Below are 25,769 nucleotides of genomic sequence, written 5' to 3' on the forward strand. Positions count from 1 at the left end.
CTCTGTATTCTCGGTAAATGGACCACAGCTCCGACTCGCTATACAGCTTCGGTTCGCCTTGATCCTCCTTCGGGGTTGCACCGGCGCCGGCGCCAGTATTATCTCGGCTTCTTCCTGCAGGACGAGGATGTTTTTCTTCCGGCTCGATGGACGGCGCCGCTCCAGGTAGCGGAGGAAAATCCGCCGCGGTGAACGCGGCTGCTGCCGGAGACTGCTTGTCCTTCTTCCATGCTGGCGGCTTCGGCTTGGACGCCTGCTGCCTCGACTGGATGAACTGCGCACGTTTGGGACAGCTGCGGTCCAGACCCTCGTGAGATCCAGAGCAGTTGACACACTTCTTGGCCTGGGTTTCTTCTGCTTTGCACTTTTCTGTGCTGTGGGCACCCCCACAGCTGCTGCACCTAGGCTTGAGTCGGAAGTTACTGGTTCCGTGACCGAACTGCAAGCAGTTCTTGCACTGGGTCACGTGCGGTTCCTTGTTCCGGTAGGCCAGCCACCGGACGACGACTGGTCCCACCTTCTTCACCTTCATACTCAACTCCTTGAGACTGGTGTGTCCCTTGGGGAAGAGCACGATGAAAGGCGTCTCATCGATGGCGGGAAGTTGCTGCTTCCGCTTGATGGCGTGTACTGCCAAGGCGTCCAGTTGATGTTCCGTCTTGAGCAGCTCCTTGATTTTATCCGGCTCCACGTTCGGGAGACCTCGCATCACTACCCGGTGCGGTCTCGCACTGCGATTTCCGTGCGTGTAGAACTGCACCTTGTTCTTCTTCAGGTGAGCTTGCACCGTGTCAAAGTCGTCGCTCGAGAAGCACGTAATTTTGGTGCCGTACCGCTTCAATTTGTGTTCCGGCTGGTCATCACATGACGACATCACCTTCGCCAGGCGTTCGAAGCTCGTGTCTTTCACCACCAGCGGCGGCTGCTTCTTCTCCCCGGCCGACTTACCGGGTGCTGGTACCACGGGGGTGGTTTTTTCTGCTGCTGGGTTCGCATTGTTGTTGTTGTTGCTCTCCTCCGCTAGCGGGCTGAACTTGTTGTTGCTGAGCAGTTTCTCCACTTCCTGACCATCACCGACGTTGATCTCCTCCTTAGCCTTCCTGCGCCGAACCTTGACCACGGGACGAAATTCGCCCCCGTCCTCTCCTCCTCCTTCGGAGTCTTCCACCTCCATGCCCGTCGCCGCCTGCGTTTTGGGTTGGAACCCGTCCGGTTTCTCCCACACACTTTTCTTCATGGCCGCGTTCCAGTAGAACGGCCTTCCATCCTCAGTTCTATGCTCCGTCCACTCACACTCCGCCGTCGCGGCCGCCGCCATGGCCGTCGGCGAAAGTTAAAAAAAAAAACACCGTCAAAAACGCGCTAAGCTCCAATCAAAGGATACTCGTCTGCTCTGGGCGAGCTGTCAAACTGAAGTGTATCGCGATCTTTCTAACCTTTGAATCTTAAGTCATGGCACTCGCCTGGTTGAGTGTGGGCGAGGATGGCGATACTTGGCAAAGGTGAACACTGTGAGGGGGTGGATAGGACCATTAGAAGGGATTCCTTTTTTTTCCCCCGGTTTGCGACCGGTAATGGCTCGTTTAGAATAATGGCGTTATTTTATTAGGTAAAAACATTACCAGAAAAATTTCAGATTATTTTGACCAAGGAACCCCCAGCAAATTTTTAAGCACGATCCGAGCACTTTTGTTTTTTCCATAATGTTTTCGAGATGTTTTTGTTTTTTTTAATACACAATTAAATTTTACTCAGTAATCGAAGCTATTAAATAAAGTAAATAATTAGTTTGCGTCCAGTTTAATGTGATTAAAAACATAAACTAACAAAATTATTACAAATGAGTCACAATGTCAACTGGAAAAAAAAACCTGTCCAAAACAAATCTTCCAAGACTTTGTGTCAGAATCCGACAGCCGTAACAGAACTTTAGTCCACGACGTCTGCAAACTTTTCGCCTGCTGTTTTTAAAGCGGATAAGCTTCATTTGCCGTGACATTTCCTTTCATTTTCGACGAGCTCCAGATGAAGTTTCGCAGAACGAATGAAATGCTTCAAATTGGATCCGTACAGAAATTCCACCGAAGCACGGCCAACTAGACCCGTCAGCTCATCCGTAACGCGACACCCAGCCGCAGCCTGCTGCTGGCTGATGATGCTGGCTTTCACCTACCACCACCACAGCAGCCAACCACGTGAAAATGTGCGACCTGTTGAATGTGGAAATTTCCCACCAAAGCCATCAATAAGAGTGAGGGCGGGTTGTGCGGTGGCGTGGTTCAAGTTTGTTGAAAGAGTTTGGATACACTGAAAGGATTCTGTTGAGATTTTTTTTGTCTTGAAATTAAGTAGAAATTTAAGTTGAATTATTGAAAAAGTTGATTACAAATATAATTTCTGCAATAGCAACAAGTGAAAACACATTTTTATATTCTTTTCCCAATTGCTGGAAAACTGGACAGCTTCTTTGTTTTTTCCTTGTTTTGTTACGAAAGTATCAATTTGATAATGGTGCCCTCATGCAAGTATAATCCAGCATCAGGTTCCGGTGTACGAGAGGCCACACTCAAAGCTGTCGTCGTAACTGGTCCTTTTTTGTGTGGTTTGCGTATTTCGATTTTTCGTCGTTATGCATGAAATCCAAATGACAAAAAATCGGAAAGATAGATTCACCTTAAGTTCGCTTTTCACCAAAAATTGTGTTATAGCTGCTTTAAAATTGTGTAGGAAATTAGCCGATTCCTTGCATATTTATTATTTGGCTCAAACCTTGTGGGGGCCTACCTAAAAATCAAATTTCAAAATGGTACGTAAATATGCGAAGATCTGTATTTCTTGAAAAAGATTTCTGATAGATTTGAGTTCTTCGGCAAAGTTGTAGGTATTGGCCCTCTACTGCTCAATTTATTTTTAATTTTTCTTTTTTAATTTTTCTCGTGTTCAGGAGGTCATTTTGAGCAACTTTTGTTTTAAGAAAAACTTTACTTCTCTTGTTTTTTTGTGTTTCTCTTGTTTAGTTTATGTTTGTTTTTGGTAGTATTTGACCTATTCTACCACCTCCTATCATTACATTTTGACTTTCTAATTTTTTCATGATTTTACGGTTTCAATTTTTGCTTGTTTTTAACATTTTCTGCTATAGAAATTGTGTAAAGTGCATAAAGACATAGTCTGGGACACTACTACAAATTACTGCATAATCTATCGTTATCGTTATTGAACCTCAATAATTCTATCGGCGATAATTTTATCGACGATAAAGGACGGTAACTTAGGGTACGTTATCCATTAGTGGACCCCTTTCCTATAGTGGACCCTCTGAAGGGTTTTTGATGAAAAATTCAAAAAAAAAATCACAATTTCAAGCGTGTTGTTGTCTACAAATCATTTATTTGGCATGTTCAGCATCATTTAAAACAATGTTGACTGACGTTGAATTGTCCTTTTCACCAAAATAAGTGTTTTTAATTTGACATCTGAAATCAGCCATGGCCACAAGCATTTTCACAACAAAACTGCATTTATATTTTATGATTGAATTAAATAACCATCCAATCATTTTTTGACTGATTATTTAACTTCAGCAAGTCGAAATAATGTAAGTTTAAGGATCTTTACTAAAATAAAGCGAAGAACTGCCATTTTCGAGCAAAAATAAGGGGGGTCCAATATAGGACAACGAAATCCAAACTTTTCCAAAAATGGACCCCTGTTAATTTAACCTTCAAAAATGAAGAAAACTGTGTATTCAAGCAAAAGTTTCTCTTAATCATACAATAAATGCTTGTTGTTATCAACCTAAACGCATATTTTTTTCAATTATGAGTATAAATATAGCTGTTTTCATGTTAAAAGTATCAAAAATGCTGAAGCCATAAGAATTTATAATTAATCAAAACTATAGTTAATTGTACTTAACTATGACGCTATTTGCAGTTTGAAATGATATTTTATAATAATAAATCAATAACAAAACATTTTTTTAAATAAACATGCGTGGTTTTATCAGCAACTGTAAACAAATATATTATTTAGTTTCGGTCAACCATTTATGTAATTAATATGGAAAAAGTTGCATCAAGATTACTTTTTTTAAATATTTTTATGTTTATAGTGGTTTTTGAAACGTTTTCTCTGATCTTTTTCGGAAATAAATGTGTTTAAATGTCTGTTAGGTTTTTTGTTGTTTAAAGCCAAATTTGTTAACAAAACATATTTGTTTATAATGAAAAGTGAGCAAAATCCATCTTTTATTCATTATATCTATCATTAGACCTACACCATGCATCAAAACATCAAATATCGGTTAAATTTGGTATCAAAATAACAGTTTGCCTATAGTGGACCCGGGTCCACAATCGGATTATGGACCCGGGTCCACTATAGGAAAATGGGGTCCATAACAAGGCAAAAAAACTTTTTTTTCAAATGGCTGTTTTTCTGCTCAAAAACATATAACTGATGAAACAAATAGTCAAAATTGTTCAAAACACTTCAGATTTCATTGTTTTGTACATAGGGTTATGAAAAAGTGCTTAAAATATTGAAAATTTGTGAAAAATGTGCTTCGGCTCTACTAAGGGGTCCACTAATGGTTAAAATACCCTATATTATGTATATTTCTAAAATTGACTAAAACCAACCAAATTATGTTGAATTTTCAAGCTTCCTCTTAGTAAATATATTTTGATAATATGGTAAGTTTCAAAGCATAAATACTTCAAAAAATCACAGAATACCGTATTTTTTTTGAAAGCACTAAATTTTTTATAATTTTCAATATGGGTATCAAATGATTCGAAATTTTGCATGCATTTTCACTGTTTAAGAGTTGTTTTGAATGAAGTACTAAAATTTTCACAAAATACTGTATAAGAGTTTTTTGAATAAAATACTAAAATTTTTACAAAATACTATATTTTCTCGAAAATACTCAACTATTTATGATTCGCAATATGGGCATCAAACGATTCGAAATTTTGCATGTATTTTAAATATTTTAGAGTTTTATGAATAAAATGCTCAAATTTTCTAAAAATATCGTATTTTTTCTAAAATTCTCAAATTATTATAATTCGCAATATGGTTACCAAACGAATCGAAATTTTGCACAAATTTTAACTGTTTTAAATTTTTTTGAATGAAGTACTAAAATTTTCACACCATACCGTATTTTCTCGAAAATACTCATTTTTTTTGCATGTATTTTAACTGTTTTAGATTTTTTGAATGAAATACTAAAATTTTCACAAAATACCTTATTTTCTCGAAAATATGGGTATCAACAAAACAAAATTTCTGCATGCATTTTCAAAGTTTTAGAGTTTTTTTCAATGAAATACTCAAATTTTCACAAACTACAACATTTGAAATAAAATCTGAGTATTTCATTCAAAATACTCAAAACTGTGAAAATGTATGGCAAATTTCAAATCGTTTGATACCCATAATGCGAATTATAAAAATTTGAATATTATTGAGAAAATACGGTTTTTTGTGAAAATTTTAGTATTTCATTCAAAAAACTCTAAAACAGTGAAACTGCATGCAAAATTTCAAATCGCTTGATACCCTTGATATAATGCAAATTATAAAAATTTGAGTACTTAAAAAAACGGTATTTAGTGATTTTTTAAAGTATTTATGCTTAAAAACATTTGTTGGGCTTTCAAAATCGGGCATTTTTTTTACTTTTAAAAAGACAATCATTCGTAGGATTTTCAATGTTAAAAAATGAATCATAAACGGCCGTTTCTACATAAATAAAAAAAAATAGTTAAGAATTTTCTCAGCTTTTTTTTTCGTAAATGGGAAAAATTACGATTTTTTTCAATGTTAAATCAAATTTACTCACAGTCCAGACTCGGTTATCCGAAGTTTTGTTTGTCCAAAGTCCGATTTTCCGAAGGTTTGTATGGGACTTCGGATGATTGAATCATGTCTTTTCTTTTTTTTTTTTCTTTTTTCATGTCTTTTTATTTTTTTTGTCTGAAACATCAAATTTGAGTTCTTTGACCCCAATTTAGTAAAATTTTGATATTTGATTGCATGTTTGCTTTTATTGCGACTTTAATTTAACTTTTAAAAAAATCGGCAGAAAATTCGATTTATTTATTTTTTTCATTTTTTTTAATCAAAACAATTGACAAATTACAAATTACAATTCACAAGAATTTGTTTCACTTTTTTTCGTTTATTTTAATCACTAGTTATTCAAAAAATCATAATTCGTTTAACAACAAGATGACATCTTAAGTCCCCTAAAAATATCAAAATGTCTAAAGAAATGTTGGAAATTCATTTTGATTTCTAAAACAAACGGGCTAATAAAAGGCACTCAAAAAAGTTTCAGCCAGACTAAAAATACAAAATTTAAAATTTGAAATAGGCTGATAAAGAATCGTTAAACAACACCCCATGAAAACAGAATCGAAAAAACAAATCTTGGGGCTCCTTGGCCAAAATAATAAGACACATTGGGGTAACCTACACCATAGGGTGGTCCGAAAAACTAAAATTTTCGTCAGTTTTCACTAAAATGACATTTTCCTACACGGAAAAAAGAAAATTCCCGAAATCGTGAATTGTGTTCATGAATTTGAGAACCACGAAGTTATATATTCACGTTTATAGTGCAAATGCATCATACTCATGAAGAAATTCCTTCGTGGTTCTTAAATTCAAGAACACAATTCCCGATTTCGGGAATTGATTGTTTCTGAGCAAAAATCCGCGTCACTTCAACCGATTTTAGATGTCTTATACGCAAATGAAAGGTGATTAGTTGGTCTTTATAAGAAAAGTAGTATGAAGACCGAAAAGTCCAGCCAAACATTTGAAAAGGTCGTCTCAAACTTTAAAATGCCTTTTCCAGACACTATGACCAAAGAGCTTTTGTCTGAAAATATTGTTATTGGAATCCTTGAAAAATGTTATGTAACATATTAAAAAATGGGACGAGTTCATTAACAGGATTTTTTTTTTTTCTTCACAACTTATTTTTATTAGGTCCTTTTAGGTGCTGCGACCAGGTTAGGACCGAGGATCAAGAGTACAACAAATAATATATAATAGAATAAAAAAAAAAAACTGTAACTGAATTAGATGATCATTTTCTCGTGCCATGTGTCAGCAAGTGTGCGATCACGTCAATCTGTTCCTCGGGTGTCTTGCACTGCCTCAAGCGAACTCTGTACTCTCGGTAAATGGCCCACAGCTCCGACTCGCTGTACAGCATCCGTTCACCTTGTTGCTCTTTCGGGGTTGCACCGGCGCCGGCGCCAGTATTTTCGCTACTTCTTCCTGCGGGACGAGGATGTTTCTCTTCCGGTACCGCTCCAGGTAGCGGAGGAAAATCCGCCGCGGTAAACACAGCTCCTGCCGGAGTCTGTTTGTCTTTTTTCCATGCTGGCAGCTTTGGCTTGGACGCCTGCTGCCTCGACTGGATGAACTGCGCACGTTTGGGACAGCTGCGGTCCAGACCCTCGTGGGATCCAGAACAGTTGACACACTTCTTGGCTTGCGTTTCTTCTGCTTTGCACTTTTCTGTGCTGTGGGGACCCCCACAGCTGCTGCACCTGGGCTTGAGTCGGAAGTTACTGGTTCTGTGACCAAACTGCAAGCAGTTCTTGCACTGGGTCACGTGCGGTTCTTTGTTGCGGTAGGCCACCCATTGGACGACGACTGGTCCCACTTTCTTCACCTTGTTACTCAACTCCTTGATACTGGTGTGCCCCTTGGGAAAGAGCACGATGAAAGGCGTCTCATCGATGGCGGGAAGCTGCTGCTTCCGCCTGATGGCGTGTACTGCCAAGACGTCCAGCTGATGTTCCGTCTTGAGCAGCTCCTTGATGTAATCCGGTTCCACGTTCGGGAGACCTCGCATTACTACCCGGTGCGGTCTCGCACTGCGCTTTCCGTGCGTGTAGAACTGCACCTTGTTCTTCTTCAGGTGAGCTTGCACCGTGTCGAAGTCGTCGCTCGAGAAGCACGTAATTTTTGTGCCGTACCGCGTCAGTTTGTGTTCCGGCTGGACATCACATGACGACATCACCTTCGCAAGGCGGGCGAAGCTCATTTCTTTCACCACCAGCGGCGGCTGCTTCTTCTCCCCGGCCGACTTGCCGGTTGCTGGTACCACGGGGATGGTTTTTTCTGCTCCTGGGTTCGCATTGTTGATGTTGTTGCTCTCCTCCGCTAGCGGGCTGAACTTGTTGTTGCTGAGAAGTTTCTCCACATCGCCGTCGTTGCCGCCATCGCCGACGTTGATCTCCTCCTTAGCCTTCCTGCGGCGAACCTTGACCACCGGACGAAATTCGCCCCCGTCCTCTCCTCCTCCTTCGGAGTCTTCCACCTCCATGCTCGTCGCCGCCTGCCTCTTGGGTTGAAACCCGTCCGGTTTCTCCCACACACTTTTCCTCAAGGCCGCGTTCCAGTAGTACAGCCTTCCATCCTCAGCCCTGTGCTCCGTCCACTCACTCTCCGCCGTCGCGGCCGCCGCCATGGCCGTCGGCGAAAGTTGAAAAAAAACACCGTCAAAAACGCGCTAAGCTCCAATCAAAGGACACACGTCTGCTCTGGGCGAGCTGTCAAACTGGAATGATTAACAGGATTCCGGAATATGATTTTTTGAAAATTAAATCCGGGTTTTTCACCGCACGCAAAAACGGACAATTGACGAAATCGGCAAAAAATATACTTTTTTCATTAAAACTGCGATAACTTAAAAATTTCAGCGATGACCTATACATGTTTGGGTACCAAAAGTTGTGTCTTTCAATTACGAAAATTTGCAAGAAGAGCAATTCTCTACGAAATCGGTCTTTTTTCTTCAATTTTAATTTTTGTATTTTTTAATCCGACTGAAACTTTTTTGGTGCCTCCGGTATGCCCAAAGAAGCCATTTTGCATCATTAGTTTGTCCATATAATTTTCCATACAAATTTGGCAGCTGTCCATACAAAAATGATGTATAAAAATTCAAAAATCTGTATCTTTTGAAGGAATTTTTTGATCGATTTGGTGTCTTCGGCAAAGTTGTAGGTATGGATACGGACTACACTGGAAATAAATGATACACGGTAAAAAAAATTTGGTGATTTTTTTATTTAACTTTTTATCACTAATACTTGATTTGCAAAAAAACACTATTTTTAATTTTTTTTATTTTTTGATATGTTTTAGAGGACATAAAATGCCAACTTTTCAGAAATTTCCAGGTTGTGCAAAAAATCTTTGACCGAGTTATGAATTTTTTAATTAATACTGATTTTTTCAAAAAATCGAAATATTGGTCGCACACATTTTTCAACTTCATTTTTCGATGTAAAATCAAATTTGCAATCAAAAAGTACTTTACTGAAATTTTGATAAAGTGCACCGTTTTCGAGTTAAATCCATATTTAGGGGACTTTTTTGAAAATAGTCGCAGTTTTTCATTTTTTAAAATTAGTGCACATGTTTGCACACTTTTGGAAAAAATATTTTTAAAAGCTGGGAAAATTCTCTATATTTTGCTTCTTCGGACTTTGTTGATACGACCTTTAGTCGCTGAGATATTGCCATGCAAAGGTTTAAAAACATGAAAATTGATGTTTTCTAAGTCTCACCCAAACAACCCACAATTTTTCAATGTCAATATCTCAGCAAGCATTTGTGAAATTTTCTGATCTTTTCGAGAGCAATATTTTCAAAATTTTCAAATCAAGACTAACATTTCAAAAGGGCCAAACATTCAATATTACGCCCTTTTAAAATGTTAGTCTTGGTTTAAAAAATTTGAAAATATTGTTTTCGAAAAGATCGGAAAATTTCACAAATGTTTTATATTTTAACATTGAAAATCGGACCATTAGTTGCTGAGATATCGACATTAAAAAATGGTGGGTTGGTTGGGTGAGACTTAGAAAACATCAATTTTCCTGTTTTTAAACCTTTGCATTGCAATATCTCTGCAACTAAAGGTCGTATCAACAAAGTCCAAAGAAGCAAAATATAGAGAATTTTCCCAGCTTTTCAAAAATATTTTTTTCAAAAGTGTGCAAACATGTGCACTAATTTTAAAAAATGAAAAACTGCGACTATTTTCAAAAAAGTCCCCTAAATATGGATTTAACTCGAAAACGGTGCACTTTATCAAAATTTCACTAAAGTACTTTTTGATTGCAAATTTGATTTTACATCGAAAAATGAAGTTGAAAAATTTGTGCGACCAATATTTCGATTTTTTGAAAAAATCAGTATTGATTAAAAAATTCATAACTCGGTCAAAGATTTTTTGCACAACCTGGAAATTTCTGAAAAGGTGGCATTTTATGTCCTCTAAAACATATCAAAAAATAAAAAAAATTAAAAATAGTGTTTTTTTGCAAATCAAGTTTTAGTGATTAAAAGTTAAATAAAAAAATCATCAAATTTTTTTACCGTGTATCATTTATTTCCAGTGTAGTCCATACCCATACCTACAACTTTGCCGAAGACACCAAATCGATCAAAAAATTCCTTCAAAAGATACAGATTTTTGAATTTTCATACATCATTTTTGTATGGACAGCTGCCAAATTTGTATGGAAAATTATATGGACAAACTAATGATGCAAAATGGCTTCTTTGGGCATACCGGAGGCACCAAAAAAGTTTCAGTCGGATTAAAAAATACAAAAAAGATCGAATGACTGAAATCCTAGAGAACTGCTCAGAAGACACAAGTCATGCAAAAAACTAATTACTGTTTTTTAAAAGCTTAGTGTTATTCATTTCAGTTGGAAATGTTGTCCATTGAAGTTGTGCAAAGTATTCATCAGAACTATTAATTCCAATCTTCTTTTCTTCCTCATTATTTTTACCACCCACAGACATCCATAATCTCGACACATTACCGAGCTCAATAGACAATTATCCGATTACCATACTTAAAGCAATATTGCTACAATTACCCATTTACCTTCCCTTGCCCTGGGCCTTAAACTCAATTTTCCCCTTAATCTAACTCATTTAATCGCTTTTTGCTTCTTCCCTTCCAGACGCCTGGAACTCATCATCATTATTATCATCATCGATGGCAACCCTGCTACTACCACCAGAATCGTCGTCGTCTTCTTCGTTGCCAACGCGATTATCGCCGAGCATTCCGGGCACGGACGCCCAACTTCCGGTCGACGACAAGGGAGGAGGTGGTGGTGGGGGCTTGCTTCCGGTTTCGAACGACGACTCGGAGGGGGACGATCGGCGGGGAACACAAAGTGAAAGTGCGATTAGTGATGGTAGTGAAAGTGGCAACACTGGCAGCAAATTGTTTCCGGAAGGGGAGCAAGAGGGGGTGGCGATTAGTGAGGGTGCGCGGGAGTGGGAGATTGAGTGGAGAAAGAGGAGACGCCGGAGAACAATCGGAACCGGAAGTGGTGAAGGTGGCGATGAGACTGGGGATGCTGCAGGGCAAGGAGTGAACGAGAGAAGGTGAGTTTAATTGATTTGGTTTTAAAGCTGTTTGAAGAGGTAACAACCTTATCTCAATAATAGTTTATTGCCTGCAAACAGATTTATTCGGAAAATTCAAATGAACTACTAAGAGGGCCAGAATGTTGTCGTGTTGATGCTGCGATGATATGTAAACCGATTGGACAAATCTAGTTCTCAAGAATTTTCCCAGCTTTTCAATGTTGTGTTTTTTGTTAGGATGAAACGTTGTCCATGCTTTTCCGTTGTCAAAAAAGTAATTTTCCATGCGATTTCATGTGACTTTTTTGTATTACCAGCTCACAAAAATGGATTGGACACTTGTGAGGCCATCCATAAGCCACGTAGACACTTAAAGGAGGGGTGATTTGGCGATTATCCACTCTTTAAGAAGACTATAAAAAAACAACATTGTTTATGGATGGTCCCACAAGTCTCGATTCAATTTAGTGAGCTGTTCTTACCAAAAAAGTCATATGAAAATTAGATAAAAAAAAACATTTTTTTGCATGGATTTTTAGATCGTTTTGGTGTCTTCAGCAAAGTTGTAGGTTATGAGTGAAATTGTGCATAAACAAAATATTTTTTTTTTCAGTTCACCTTTTATTGTTGAATGTTTATTTCCCGAAATACGGTTTATTTTTTTTAACATAAAGTTTTAAGGGAATCGAAAAAGCACTAAATTATGCATTTTTGAAAATTAAGAGTTTTGGAAAGTATCGTACGAGATGCAAAAAAAAAAAAATTCATTCCGTAATGACCTCACACATGTTCTGGTAAAGTGCACTTTTCAAAATGTAGGCATTTTAAAAGTAAAATTAAAATAATCTTGTTTTCGCATATTAAAAAAAACATGCTCAACTGCAAAAAAAAAGCATTATGAAAAGCTAAGAATTTTTAACAGTTTACCAAGGTTGTTAACGATAAAATTATCGAGGTTCGATAACGATAGTGATAATTCTATCGTTATCGTCGGGATGATAACGATAATCAATCGTTATCGCTATCGTTATTTCGATAATTCTATCGGCGATAATTCTATCGGCGATAATCTTATCGCCGATAATGGACGATAACTCATTTTTAAAATCTTTCTAAAATCGACTTAATTCAACCATATCATGTTAAGAATATATTTTTTGAAAATCTTGTAAGTTTCAAAGTAAAATATGTAAACAAAATTGTTAACAAAATACTGTATTGATTCGAAAGTACTCAAATTTTCATAATTTGCAATATGAGTAACAAACGATGTGAAATTGTCTATGCTTTTTCACTAATAAGTGTTTTTTTTTGGTGAAAACTAAAATTTTCACAAAATACTGTATTTTTTTCAAAAATACTCAAATTTTGAAAATTTGCAATATGGGTATCAAACGAAGTGAAATTTGGTTTGCTTTTTCACATTTAAAGAGTTTTTTGGAAAATACTAAAAATTTTACAAATTACCGATTTTTTTTCGAAAATACTGGAATTTTCAAAACATGCAATATGGGTAACAAACGAAGCAAATTTTTTTATGCTTTTTTCTTTTTATTAGAGTTTTTTGGAAAATACTAAAATTTTCACAAGTTTATTTATTTTTTGAAAACACTAAAATTTTTATCATATGCAATAGGGGTATGAAACGAAGCTCATTTTTTATGCTCTTTTATTTTTTAAGATATGCAATATGGGTATCGAGAGAAGCAAAATTTTGTTGGCTTTTTCACTTTATTAGAGTTTTTTTGGTTAAATACTAAAATTTTCACAAAATACCTTTTTTTAAAATACTCAAATTGGTATAATTTGCGAAAACGAAACTATTGGCACTACGCCCCCCGGGGCATGGCCTTCCTCTAACGTGGGATTTCTGCTCCAGCGCCTCTGACGAGACAGGAGAAACCGGGACCGACGTTTTACTTCACCATCCGATAGAAGCTCAGTGGATAAGGCGGGAATCGAACCCGCGTCTCATAGCATCATCGGGATCGGCAGCCGAAGCCGCTACCCCTGCGCCACGAGACCCACTCGAGACGAAACCCCATAATTTGCATTATGGGTAACAAACTAAGCGAAATTATGTATGCTTTTTCACTTTTTTAAAGTTGTTTTTGTTAAAAACTAAAATTTTCACAAAATACCATAATTTTCGAAAATGCTCAAATTTGATAAATATGCAATATGGGTATCAAACGAAGCGAAATTTGGTATCCTTTTTTTTCACTTTATTAGAGGTTTTTTTTGAAAACCCTAAAATTTTCACAAATCTCCGTATTTTTTTCGAAAATACTCAAATTTTCAAAACATGCTATATGGTTATCAAAAGAAGCGAATTTTTTTTTACTTTTGCACATTAATCGAGTTTTTTTTGGAAAATGCTTTCTAAAGTACTCAAATTTTTATAATTTGCATTTGCATGGGTATCAAACGAAGCGAAATTTGGTATGCTTTTTCACATTATCTAAGCTTTTTTTTGTAAAATATGAAGTTTTTTTTCAAAATACCGTATTTTTTGAAAACTCAAATTTTCAAAACTTGCAATTATGCAAAAAGTTATTTTTTGTATGGACCATTGTCAATGAGAGGGGGTTGGGGTTTGAGATTTCTAAAAAAGTTTCCACGTGGTTTATGGATGGTCCCTAGTGTAATTTAAGTTAGGAGTTCTTAAAAGTGGAAGGATTATTCACATGTGAAGAAAAAAACTACAAATAAAATTTGCATAAGCCTGGTTAATAAACAAAATTGCATGAAATACCGTACATTTGAAATTCAAATAAGATTAAATTAAGATAAATGCAATTTTTTCATGGAATATTTTTCATGCGTTGCTTCATGAGGCAACATTGTGCATAGATTTTTAATACTGCTGCTTTAAAAAAATAAAATTAAAAAATTAATCCATTTTAAATTACATTGATTTAATAAACAATATTTTACTGAGCCATTTTGAATTTCAACTAAACAATATAAATGCATATTAAAAACTAAAAGTTACATAAGAAAACATAATATAAGACAGTAAGAACTGCTCAAAATTCTGATCTCCTTCTGATCACGAGAAAATCAAAATAAAAAAAAATGGGCTGTAGAGAATTCAGATGTTTGTTTTTTAAAAAATGTTCAAAAGTCTCACTTCGATACATATTTATGTATTGACAAATTATATTATCATGATGCTGATGAAACCCTGTTCAAAAAGAGTTATTTTTTTTGCTTTTGGAGAAAAATATATTTAAAAAAATCCATTAATTAATGCCTAATACCTGGTTATCGAAATCATGCCATCAAGCCCCAATATAATTTGAACAAAATCTGAGAGAAGATTGTTAAAAAATTGAATGGATAGTTTCAACTGTTTTAATTTTTTTTGTATTCAAGCTTCACTTAATTTTTTTTTCAATATCACGATGAGTATTTGCAAAACCATACATCCCAAAGCAGCACTCAACCAGATTTTCCCTCTTTGATGAAATGAATATCCTACTCATGCTGCTTATCTTAATCCTTTCTAGTGCTTCCTGCTGTAATTGTAGTGGGATTTATATGTGTATGTCTGTGCGCATCCCTACTCCTAGTGTATTTGTGTGGGACTATGGGTAATGAGCTTCGAAACCATGCGAGTGTGAATATTAAGATAAAGCCTTTGTATTTATCATCATCCCAATTCCTCGCCTCCTCCCCCGCACTCAATGAATAAAGATGAACCACCCTGCTGGTGGCACCACTGTGGGTGGCTTTTGTGGCCTGACATGGGTTGGGCGGAGAGACGGTATCGTTTGCTGGAAGGCATTGCGATGCAATTAATTTCAATTGACATTATGTCTTCGCTTTATCTAATCTCAATGAGGAAAAGGGCTTTCAGTTTTCACGAGCTGTTGTGAGTGCTCATTCTAGAGGATAATGACGAGGATGACAATGAAATTGATTGTTTGTTGGAGGCTCTTTGTCTACAGTTGCATAGTTTCACTCTTGATATGGGGGTTTTTCATGACCTCGTGATATTTTACACATCATTCACGAAAACCATCCACCAAACCAATTACCTCCGTCTGGTTTGTTTCCGATCAATTTTCGCATTGAAAGGTTAACCGGAAATGGGTAGCATTACTGCAGCAGCAGCAGCAGCAGTTCGTATTGATAAAGCTGCCACTGAATTTCGCAAATTTGGCAGAAAGTTCTAGCTCTAATCACGTTTCCACTGAATAAACACCCACCCACCAACACGAGAGCATGGTTTGCCGTTTGTGCAGTTTACAGTATGCAACAGTTTGGCTTAGATTTGCACAGTTTTGCCCAGTTTATTCGTTCCGTATGCAAATTTTATCCCACTCGGTGGTGCTTCATGTGTGGTGTATATGTATTGTAACTGTTGTGGCATCGTGTCGTAATTTAAGTTTTAAAGGAAAAATGAATAAAAAGCAACTTAAAAAATGATTTCATAAATAGAATGTTCAAATAATAATTACCGATACCATAACAATAAAAATATATAGTTTTTAATATCTTAACTGCCAAGCTCAAGCAAAAAAGAGAGTTTTCTTACAAATTTTCCCTTTTTCTTGCTTTAGTGTGAAAGTTTACATTTTAAGACGGGCTTCGATCTAAAAAAAACATTTTTAAATAAGTTTTGCTTATCTCAAATTCCATTGAATAGATGATATTTTTTGTTTCGTGGGTTTGGTAATTAGAATTGGTCATTTTTTTTTTAAATATCAGGAGTCAACTACGACCGAGTATTTTTTTATTAATATTTATGTAAATAAAGTATTCAGTATTTTTTGTTATGTCCCAAATTGTGTTTTAACACACTTTGTTTTGACATTGAAGCAAATTATGGTGCAACTTGATATCAATCAAAGTGAACAAAACTGGACTGGAAAATATTAAAAACAGCAAATAGTTGAAAGATAATTATATAAGGTTTTGAATAGGAGCAACTCTCTACGAAATCGGCCGATTTCAACCATTTTTATTTTTTGTATTTTTTTGTTTGGCTCAAACTTTGTGGGGGACTTCCCTATGACCAAATAAGCTATTTTGCGTCATTGGTTCACCCATACAAGTCTCCGTACAATTTTGGCTGCTGTCCATACAAAAATGGTAAGTAAATATTCAAACAGCTGTAACTTTTGAGTGAATTTTCAGATCAATTTGGTGTTTTGGGCAAAATTGGAGGTATTGTTGAGGACTTTTGAGAAAAAAACAGGTACACGGAATTTTTTTTTGCCGATTTTTTAATTGACATTTTTTCTACAAAAACTCAATTTCCCAAAATACGTATTTTTTGATTTTCGTTATTTTTTTGTATATGTTTTAGGGGATATAAATCCGATACTTTTGAGCCATAGAGAAACATGGTCAAAAAATCTGTCGCCGAATTATGAATTTTTGAAAAAAATAGTGATTTTTGGAAAAAAATCGAAATTTTATGCAAAAACAAATTTGACATTATTTTTTAATGCAAAATTGAATTTGCAATCGAAAACCACTTTACAGATTTTTTGATAAAGGGCTCCGTTTTCAAGATATAGCCACCGAAAGTTTGATTTTAGCGAAATATTTAAATTTTTAAAAATAGTGACCATGAGTGACAATTTCTGAAAATATTTTTTTTGAAAAGTTCAGAAAATTTGCTATAAAATTGTCTAAGAGACATTGAAGATTGGACCTCGGGTTGCTGAGATAGAACCGCTTTAAGAAAAAGATACACGAAAATTGAAGTTTTCTAAATCTCATCAAAACAACCCACCATTTTCTAATGTCGATATCTCAGCAACTAATGGTCCGATTTTCAATGTTAAAACATGAAACATTCGTGAAATTTTCCGATCTTTTCGAAACAAATATTTTGAAAATTTTAAAATCAAGACTAGCATTTTAAATGGGCGTAATATTCAATGTTTAGCCCTTTGAAATGTTAGTCTTGGTTTTAAAAATTTCAAAATATTTTTTTCGAAATTTCACGAATGTTTCATGTATTAACGTTGAAAATCGGACCATTAGTTGCTGAGATATCGTCATTAGAAAATGGTGGGTTGTTTTGGTGAGACTTAGAAAACTTCAATTTTCCTTTTTCTTTTTCTTAAAGCGGTTCTATCTCAGCCAACTGAGGTCCAATCTTCAAGGTCTCTTAGACAATTTTATAGCAAATTTTCTGAACTTTTAAAAAAAAAATTTCAGAAATGGTCACACATGGTCACTATTTTTAAAAATCGAAAAACTGCAAATATTTCGCTAAAATCAAACCTTTGGTGGCTATATCTTGAAAACGGAGCCCTTTATCAAAAAATCTGTAAAGTAGTTTTCGATTGCAACTTCAATTTTGCATTAAAAAATAATGTCAAATTTGTTTTTGCTTGAAATCTCGATTTTTTTCAAAAATCACTATTTTTTCAAAAATTCATAACTCGGCGAAAGATTTTTTGACCATGTTTCTCTATGGCTCAAAAGTTGCGGGTTTTTATCCCCTAAAACATATAAAAAAATCACGAAAATAAAAAAATACGTATTTTGGGAAATTGAGTTTTTGTGGAAAAAATGTCAATTAAAAAATCGGCAAATTTTTTTTTCCGTGTACCTATTTTTTTCTCAAAAGTCCTCAACAATACCTACAACTTTGCCGAAGATACCAAATCGATCAGGAAATGTACTCAAAAGTTACAGCTGTTTGAATATTTACATACCATTTTTCTATGGACAGCAGCCAAAATTGTATGGAGACTTGTATGGGTGAACCAATGACACAAAAAAGCTTCTTTGGTCATAGGGAAGTCCCCCACAAAGTTTGAGCCAAATCAAAAAATACAAATAAAATCCATTTCCAGTTTTTGTAGAGAATTGCTCATAGGCCAAATACAATTCAAAAAAAAAAGATTAGGCTAAATAAGATAAATGCAAATAAAAATTGTAAAAATAGAAAAAAAGAAAACATCAAGCAGGAGAAGAATTTTTTTCGTTGATCAAAAGTTGCTCAAAATAAGCGGTTCCCCCCCAACTATTTGTTTTTAACGAATGTTAGTTCCCCAAAATAAACAATCCTCAAGCTTATTTTTTTGTTATTTTGGGGCGAAACATAATGCAAAATTGTTTATTACAAACATGATTCAGTTTTTGCTGTTTATTTTTCACAGAAAATTTAAGAAAAAAAAAAATCAGATAAGAAATTTTCATTTCATGACCTGCCACAGCTTGTGAAATTTCAGGAAAAATATTTTAAAGAGTCCTTTCTGATTTTGTTTTTTTTTTAACTTGAATTCTTGTAAAACTTGTTGTCTGGGGATTTTTGTCACGCAAACATTTCAACCACGACGGAAATTAACTTGAATTGCATTATTCATTCACTGCATTTTGGTCAGCATTAAAAATGTTCTCGATATATTTTTATTAAATATGCAATTTAACAATTGAACTTGCATCGAACACTTCTTTTGTGATGTTTGGCTAAACTGCAAAGTTTTCGGAGTGATGTTTTTTTTTTTAAATTAATTTCGGAACCATTTTTTATCATTATATTTGAAAAAGAATTTAAATGTGAAAATGAATAGTCGAAAAAGACCAAATAATCTGTTTTATGTTAAAAATCCGTCAGACTGTAGTTACACAATTCATGACATTTCAATAACAAATACTATTAAAATAACAGAAAGTGTTTTGGAATCTTCTTGAAAAATCAATTTTTGCATAAGGGTTTAATAACAGTTTATTTTATCATAACAAAAAAATGTATTGGTCTGATATTGGTGGAAAGCCAAAACAACTTTGCTTTGGAATAACATTTTTTGTTATGGGACCATCCACAAACCACGTGGACACTATTTTGGAAATCTCAACAGAACAAAATACAATAAAATTATAAAATTATAGGGCGTCCAATTTTTCCGGGATTTGAATTTCCCGGGAAACGGGAAAAATATTTTGGAAATCCCGGGAATTCCCGGGATTTTTTTTAAACAGTAATAAAATCTATGTTTTCATTATACTTTCATGTTTTCAAGCTTAAAATCATAGAATTAGTTCAATACTATTCATTCATTAAACACATCAATCTAAACAACGATGGCAGTTTTAGGATAGCATGAAAATTTTTATTTTGTTCTTTGCTGTGCTTTGGTTTCTTATCTTATATCTAATCCATTGGATGATTCAAATTAAATAAGTCTCTAATAAATACCTATTTTTTTTATAGAAACTAGAAATGCTAAAAAAGAAAATCTTTTTAAATGTCTAAACTAACAAATAAAAAGACAAGAAATTAAATTATAACAGTTACATTTTAGATAAGTTTAGACATTCATGTTTTATATAAAAAAGTATTTTACAAATTATCTTAAGGCCATTACCACCACTAGGAAAAATTGGGACTACAGTCTAAATAGGTACAGGAGGTTTCGGAGCAATTAATTTTGAGATCGATGTATTAATTGCTTTGTTCTGTTCCTGTTTTAATCGAAATCTATGAAAAAATAAAAACATTATGCAAAAATTTACTAAAACAGCTGTTTTAATTCGATACATTCGTCTTGATTTGTCAAAAATGTTCAAAAAAATAATTTAAAATGATATTATTTTTTAAATTTAATATTATAAATATACGTATTCTTTCCAAAAATATATAAAATTTGATAAATTTTTTTTAAAGCGCTCGACAATTTACGGATCGGTATTTTTTACAAATTTCCTTTATAAGTCAAATTAATGCTGATGTCTAGTTTCAATATGTCCTATAAACATATGAAAACACAAAAGCTTGTAGGACCTTTTCTAAAAAAAAACCCGGAATATATGCTTAATATTTGATTTTTGGTTTTTTATCGTTGTTTATCTATTTCCACATCAAACCTGAATATCCAGACAAAAATTTGATAATTTTTTTCCAATTTCCGGAAATCCCGGGACAAAATACAAAAATCCCGGGATTCGGGAATTCCCGGTTTGGGGAAAATCCCGGGAATTTTGTCCCGGGGATTCCCGGGATGGACGCACTACAAAATTATGAATATTCATGAAAACACAAAAAATAAATTTAAAGATCTGATTTTCTTGATGTAAAAATAAACATTTTTTAAATAATTTGAAAGTTTTGCAAGTTAATTATAAAATTCAAGATTTTTAAATTAAATGTATCGGTATTGTTTAGATTTCCTTGAACAAAATACCATATGAATGCGATCTTATAAAACAGAAAAAAGGACAATCTCATGGTCCAGAAAGTTAAAGTTATCAGCTTTAAGAAAAATGTAATTACAAAGGCCGACTCGGTCCTAACCAGGTCCCAGTACCGAAAAGGACCTAATAAAAATTATTTTATTTAAAAAAATGTTAAAGTTACTGCTCATTTTCTTAAGGTTGCAAAAATTCACAATGAATTAATTTAAGTTGTCTGATTCTCCTTCCAAAAGTATTAAAAAATCTTCACTTTTGTGAAATATATTGATAAACAGTATTCAACCTAATTATTACATAAAATTAACACAAAATTCTTGTCTTCTTTTTAAATACTGCATATTGATGATTTTGAAATATTAATTTCATTTTTTTTTCAATACGGTTCATTTGTGAATAATCAAGATACAATGAGTTCATCAATCTAATCTAATCTAATCTAACCCTAGCAAAGCAAGTCTTTCGAGGGCATCCTGGAAAATGCCTTAGGTTGATTAACGCCTAGCATCCTCCTGTCATTATTAACATTTGCAGTGCCCCATTGCAAAAGATTGCATTGAAACATCACAAAACGTTAAAGCGGCCAGGCCAACTGCGTAATGTTTATCGCAAAGATGATTCGTTGAAGTGGATTGAGTTTGAGCACGAATGTTCAGACAACAATACATTTGTGAATCTACAGGGGAGGAAGAAACGTGGGGATCCCCCGCTCACGTTCCTGTTTGTTTAGGCAATAAATCGTTGGGAGCACCATGCTAAGAAGTTTTGGTGCCCCGGGACCCTCGGGGATGGGACATTGTATTTCCACAAATGCCCTGGACACTATTTGCCGTGGTTATAGCGCCACAACTCGCTCACAAGACACAATGAGTTCATTAAGGTACATAACAGAGTTTTGGAGCTCATTTCAGCTGTGTGTTACATCGCAATTCAATCGAAAGTATTATTACTTATAAATATTAAATAGAAGGCAAGAGTAAGAAAAAAATTTCAAAAAACTTACAGAAAGGAAATATTAATTTAAAACTTTTTTATCTCTGAAAAGAACTGAAAAATAAAAATAATGCTTAAAAGGCTTTTGATGCAATTTTCAAAATAATCATATTAAAATATATTGAATTTAAAAATTTATGTGTTACCCTCAACGACTAAACTCTACCTAAAGACGGGCTTCGATTTTAAAAATACCCAAAAAAAATGGTTTTGCAATTCCGTCGTGAAACTACTTACTTTTCCTGTCATTCTTGAACGACGAAATAGCCTACTTTTCTGTACCAAAAATAACAGAATCGAATAGCAACACTTTTCAAAATAAATGCTGAAAAGTTCTACTTTTCAGCACTTGTTTCGAAAAGTAACACTTTTCAACATTTTTTGATTTAAACGATTTATTGACAAAATACATGAAAATTTGACTTAAAATTTCACTCAATGGGTGTTTTTCGGATTTGCAAAAAATGTTGTATGGAACTCGTTGCAAAACTTGATTTTTTCAGCACTCTTCGTATTTATCCAACTCGGTGAACCTCGTTGGATAAATGTACGACTCGTGCTGAAAAAATCCTCTTTTTGCAACTTGTTGCATAAACTACTATTAAAACTTTTTTATCTCTGAAAAGAACTGAAAAATAAAAATAATGCTGAAAAGGCTTTTGATGCAAATTTCAGAAAAATCATATTAAAATATATTGAATTTAAACATTTATGTGTAACCCTCAACGACTAAACTCTACCTAAAGACGGGCTTCGATTTGAAAATTCCCCAAAAAAAAATAATAACCAGTTTTGAATGTTCAAATTAAATGGAAAGGAGACCTTTGAATTTTAAATAAATCTTGTTTCTTGTGACTTTGACAATGTTTTGAAAAAAAAAGTATTTTGCTGGGTTTAACTTTGGCCGTGTTTCTAAATAGTATCCCAAGTATTTTTTGCTATGACACAGAATAATCTCAAATATAAAAAAGTGACTGGAAATTTATTAGAAAAAGCAAATAGGCAACACATCATGTTTGCATACAGTTAAACCTGCTTAAACCACCAATAAAAAAAAACTTAAAAAGATAAAAGCATATAAAAAAACTAAAAATTGCAAAATAAAACAAATAACACAAATTTTTTCCGACTACCGGAGGTCATATCTGTCAAGAGAGAACAAAACATTTCTAGTTCATTCCACGCAGGATTAGTGCATATCGAATGTGTAATTTTATTTGTACGTAGCACCAGAACTGGGATGTTTGAGTTCACATCGACTTTTTGTGCACTTTAAAAAAATATATATGGCTGAAAAAGCTTAAATTTTAGATTTTCTATTGCAAGATTTACAGATAAATCAAACGATATAGCTAAAGCATTTTTTTCAGTTTCATCTGTATGATCCTACTACACTGATTGAAATGTTGGTGGACTTATCTGTGCGGAGATTAGAGTGCAGGACAACCGTGCACGACGACGTGGCACGACTTGTTGACCTCTGAATGGCACCTCCGCTGATTTGCATATTGAACGAGAGTGATAGAATGGAAAGTGGCACTACGGAAGAGTTCATTGTTGCCAGTATCACCGGTCCGTGGTGAGGTGGTGTGGGGCAAATAATTAAATGGAGTTGCCTAATTAGTTTGTTCGGAGAGTAGTCATTAAACATAATGGATTGAGCTAATTAATCGCTGGAACGGGGTTTGGAGCTGATTTGCTTGAATCACACTGAGTTTCTGAAATTGGGGAGATTCAAAATTTCGCTAGATATTTTCAACTAGTTTGCCTTGTATTCAAAAAAATCGTCGTGACCACCCTGAATAAAAATAGAGGAATCTGTTCTTGGAAGCTACACTTTGAAAAGCTAAAGTGTCAACAGACCAATACGTTTGCATAGTGCAGCGATATGTAGAACGTGGTCCTCCAAAAAGCAAATATCCGAGCCAATCCGTTTCAAAAGCTGCAATATTGTTACCGTCAACTAGAGTTAAAAATACTAGAGATGGAATTTTTGCCTTTTAAGCAATTATGATTCAAAAAATCAAATTATGCAGAAATATATATTTCTTAAAATTTGCTGGTTCAGCAGAAACCGTGGTTTCGTTTTGCGACCGGGGCGATTGAGTTGTGATTTCTGATATAAGCATGGTGACCTTCCTCCTAGCTGATTTAGAACGACGACGACACTCGATACGGTTCGATCGAACAGATGAACACCCCCTCCTCCAAGACCGTAATGAATACCGAACCATTTCCGCGGAATGCAATTAAATCCTCGACCTCTCATATGAGAGGGAAACCGGAGGATTAGCTAACCCTTGAATGTCAAGTTTGTGGTGCTTCGTCATACTTTAATCTCGAAAACTGAATTGTTAAGGGTCAACTAATACACGTATTTACCACCGGGGCTTTGAGGGGCTACCTATTTGTGGAGTGTATTTGCAGCCCGCAAAATCAAAACCATCTGGCATTGAGCAGAAAGCTCATTGTGCAACCGCAAAATAGATATCCTCTAAGCCGGGATGGTTCGTATGAGTCTAGATTAAAGCTGGAATTATAGATGAAAGCAGCTCTGTGGTTTGAATTAAATGGCAAAACATGAAAGAGTTTTAAATTTGAAAAGATTTAAACAAAATCTACTCCTATCAAACTAAATTAGAGTGTAACAAAATTGACTTTTTGGCGGGCATTCAAGGGTTTGTTCCGGTGGGCATAATGAGCCAAAATATCAAATATGAGCTTGATTGGACGTAACAGGAGCTGGCGCTCCGCCCTTCAATTTTAAATCGGATTTAACCCGTGATATGCGTCGCACCTCGCGACGCCCGAGGCGCCATTTGATTTTGCCGGGGCCAATTTTTCGAAAAAATGCCAAACTTTGAAGGTCTGTACCGAGCTCCAGGGTGCTCCAAACTTCAATATTATATATACCAAAAAATGCGCAAGGATCTGGACTACCCGCCAGTGATTTTTTGGTAAACGCATTGGTGGCCAAAGTGCCTCAAAAATAGACATTTTTGAAAAAAATCTCTTTTTACGGGTTAAATCCCATTTAAAATTGAAGGGCGAACCGGCTTCATAGTGTTGGGCAAGATGCGGAGTCGTGTGATAGATTGGGAGCCGATCGACGACCGGATGTGCGTTACGTCCAATCAAGCTCATATTTGGGATTTGGGCTCATTATGCCCACCGGAACAAACCCCTGAATGCCCGCCAAAAAGTCAATTTTGTTACACTCTAATATATATTTTAGTTTGATTTAGATTTTGTTAAGCTTTTTTTTATAACAAAACAAGCCTAACCCGACAAACTTCGTTCTGCCTTTTTTCGTTTGTTGACGTTTTGCTCTTTTGCTTATTCAGCCTCCTGTGATCAAAATTTGATTTTACGTAACTTTTTACATACAATTTGCCGATGCTCCGGAATCGGTTCCAGAGTGGCCAAAGTGTCAATCAGTTAGCGTATAAACCTTCCTTAAGCTTATACGAACCCAACGCAACAAAGAGCACCTCGATCCGTCGCTCCGTATTGAACTGAAAAAAGAGGTGTTTTTCAATAATTTGCAGCCTGAAATGGTGATGAGATAGAAATTTGGTGTCAAAGGGACTTTTATGTAAAATTGTACATCTGATTTGATGGCGTACTCAGAATTCCGAAAAGACGTATTTTTCATTAAAAAAAAACTCAGAAAAAGTTTTAAAAACTCTGCCATTTTTCGTTTCTTGACCGTAAAAAATTGTGGAACATGACTTTTTAAGGGAAATTTAATGTTCTTTTCGAATCTACATTGACCCAGAAGGGTCATTTTTTCATGTAGAACAACATTTTTAATTTTAAAATTTCGTGTTTTTTTTAACTTTGCCGCACGGTGTGTTTCCTAGAACAAACTTAAGATACAAAATTCGGCAAGTCTGATATTTGGCACCATAGAGGAAGGGCTCTTTCCCGACATTTTGCGGGGTCCGGCGAAAAATTTCGTGGGGGGTCTAAAGCAACTTTTTTTTTTGAAGATTTATTTCGATTTCATAGGATTTTTTTTTTCAGAAAAGTCGATGGAAATCGATGGGTTCATGTTCAAATCCATCAAATTTCTTATGAATGTGCGTCAAAAGACTCAAAATTACATATTTGACCTCGGATAAAAAGTTTCCAACCCAAATTTACCAGTTTTCTAGCTTTCTTTGAAATAACCCCAA

The 25,769-nt window shown here is 35.0% G+C and overlaps 1 protein-coding gene across 2 annotated transcripts in view; it reads left to right on the forward strand.

Moving 5' to 3' along the window:
- LOC120425210 (adenylate cyclase type 6) overlaps window positions 1-25,769 on the forward strand; it is a 283,171-nt gene that overhangs the window by 198,276 nt on the left and 59,126 nt on the right. For both annotated transcript variants that reach the window (XM_052711139.1, XM_052711138.1), the window contains one exon: window positions 11,022-11,454. In XM_052711139.1, coding sequence (XP_052567099.1) covers window positions 11,022-11,454 — 433 coding nt within the window. The remainder of the gene's footprint in view (window positions 1-11,021; window positions 11,455-25,769) is intronic.

This window comes from Culex pipiens, chromosome 3 (assembly GCF_016801865.2).
Source record: "Culex pipiens pallens isolate TS chromosome 3, TS_CPP_V2, whole genome shotgun sequence".
In the NCBI taxonomy this organism is placed as follows: Eukaryota; Metazoa; Arthropoda; class Insecta; order Diptera; family Culicidae; genus Culex; species Culex pipiens.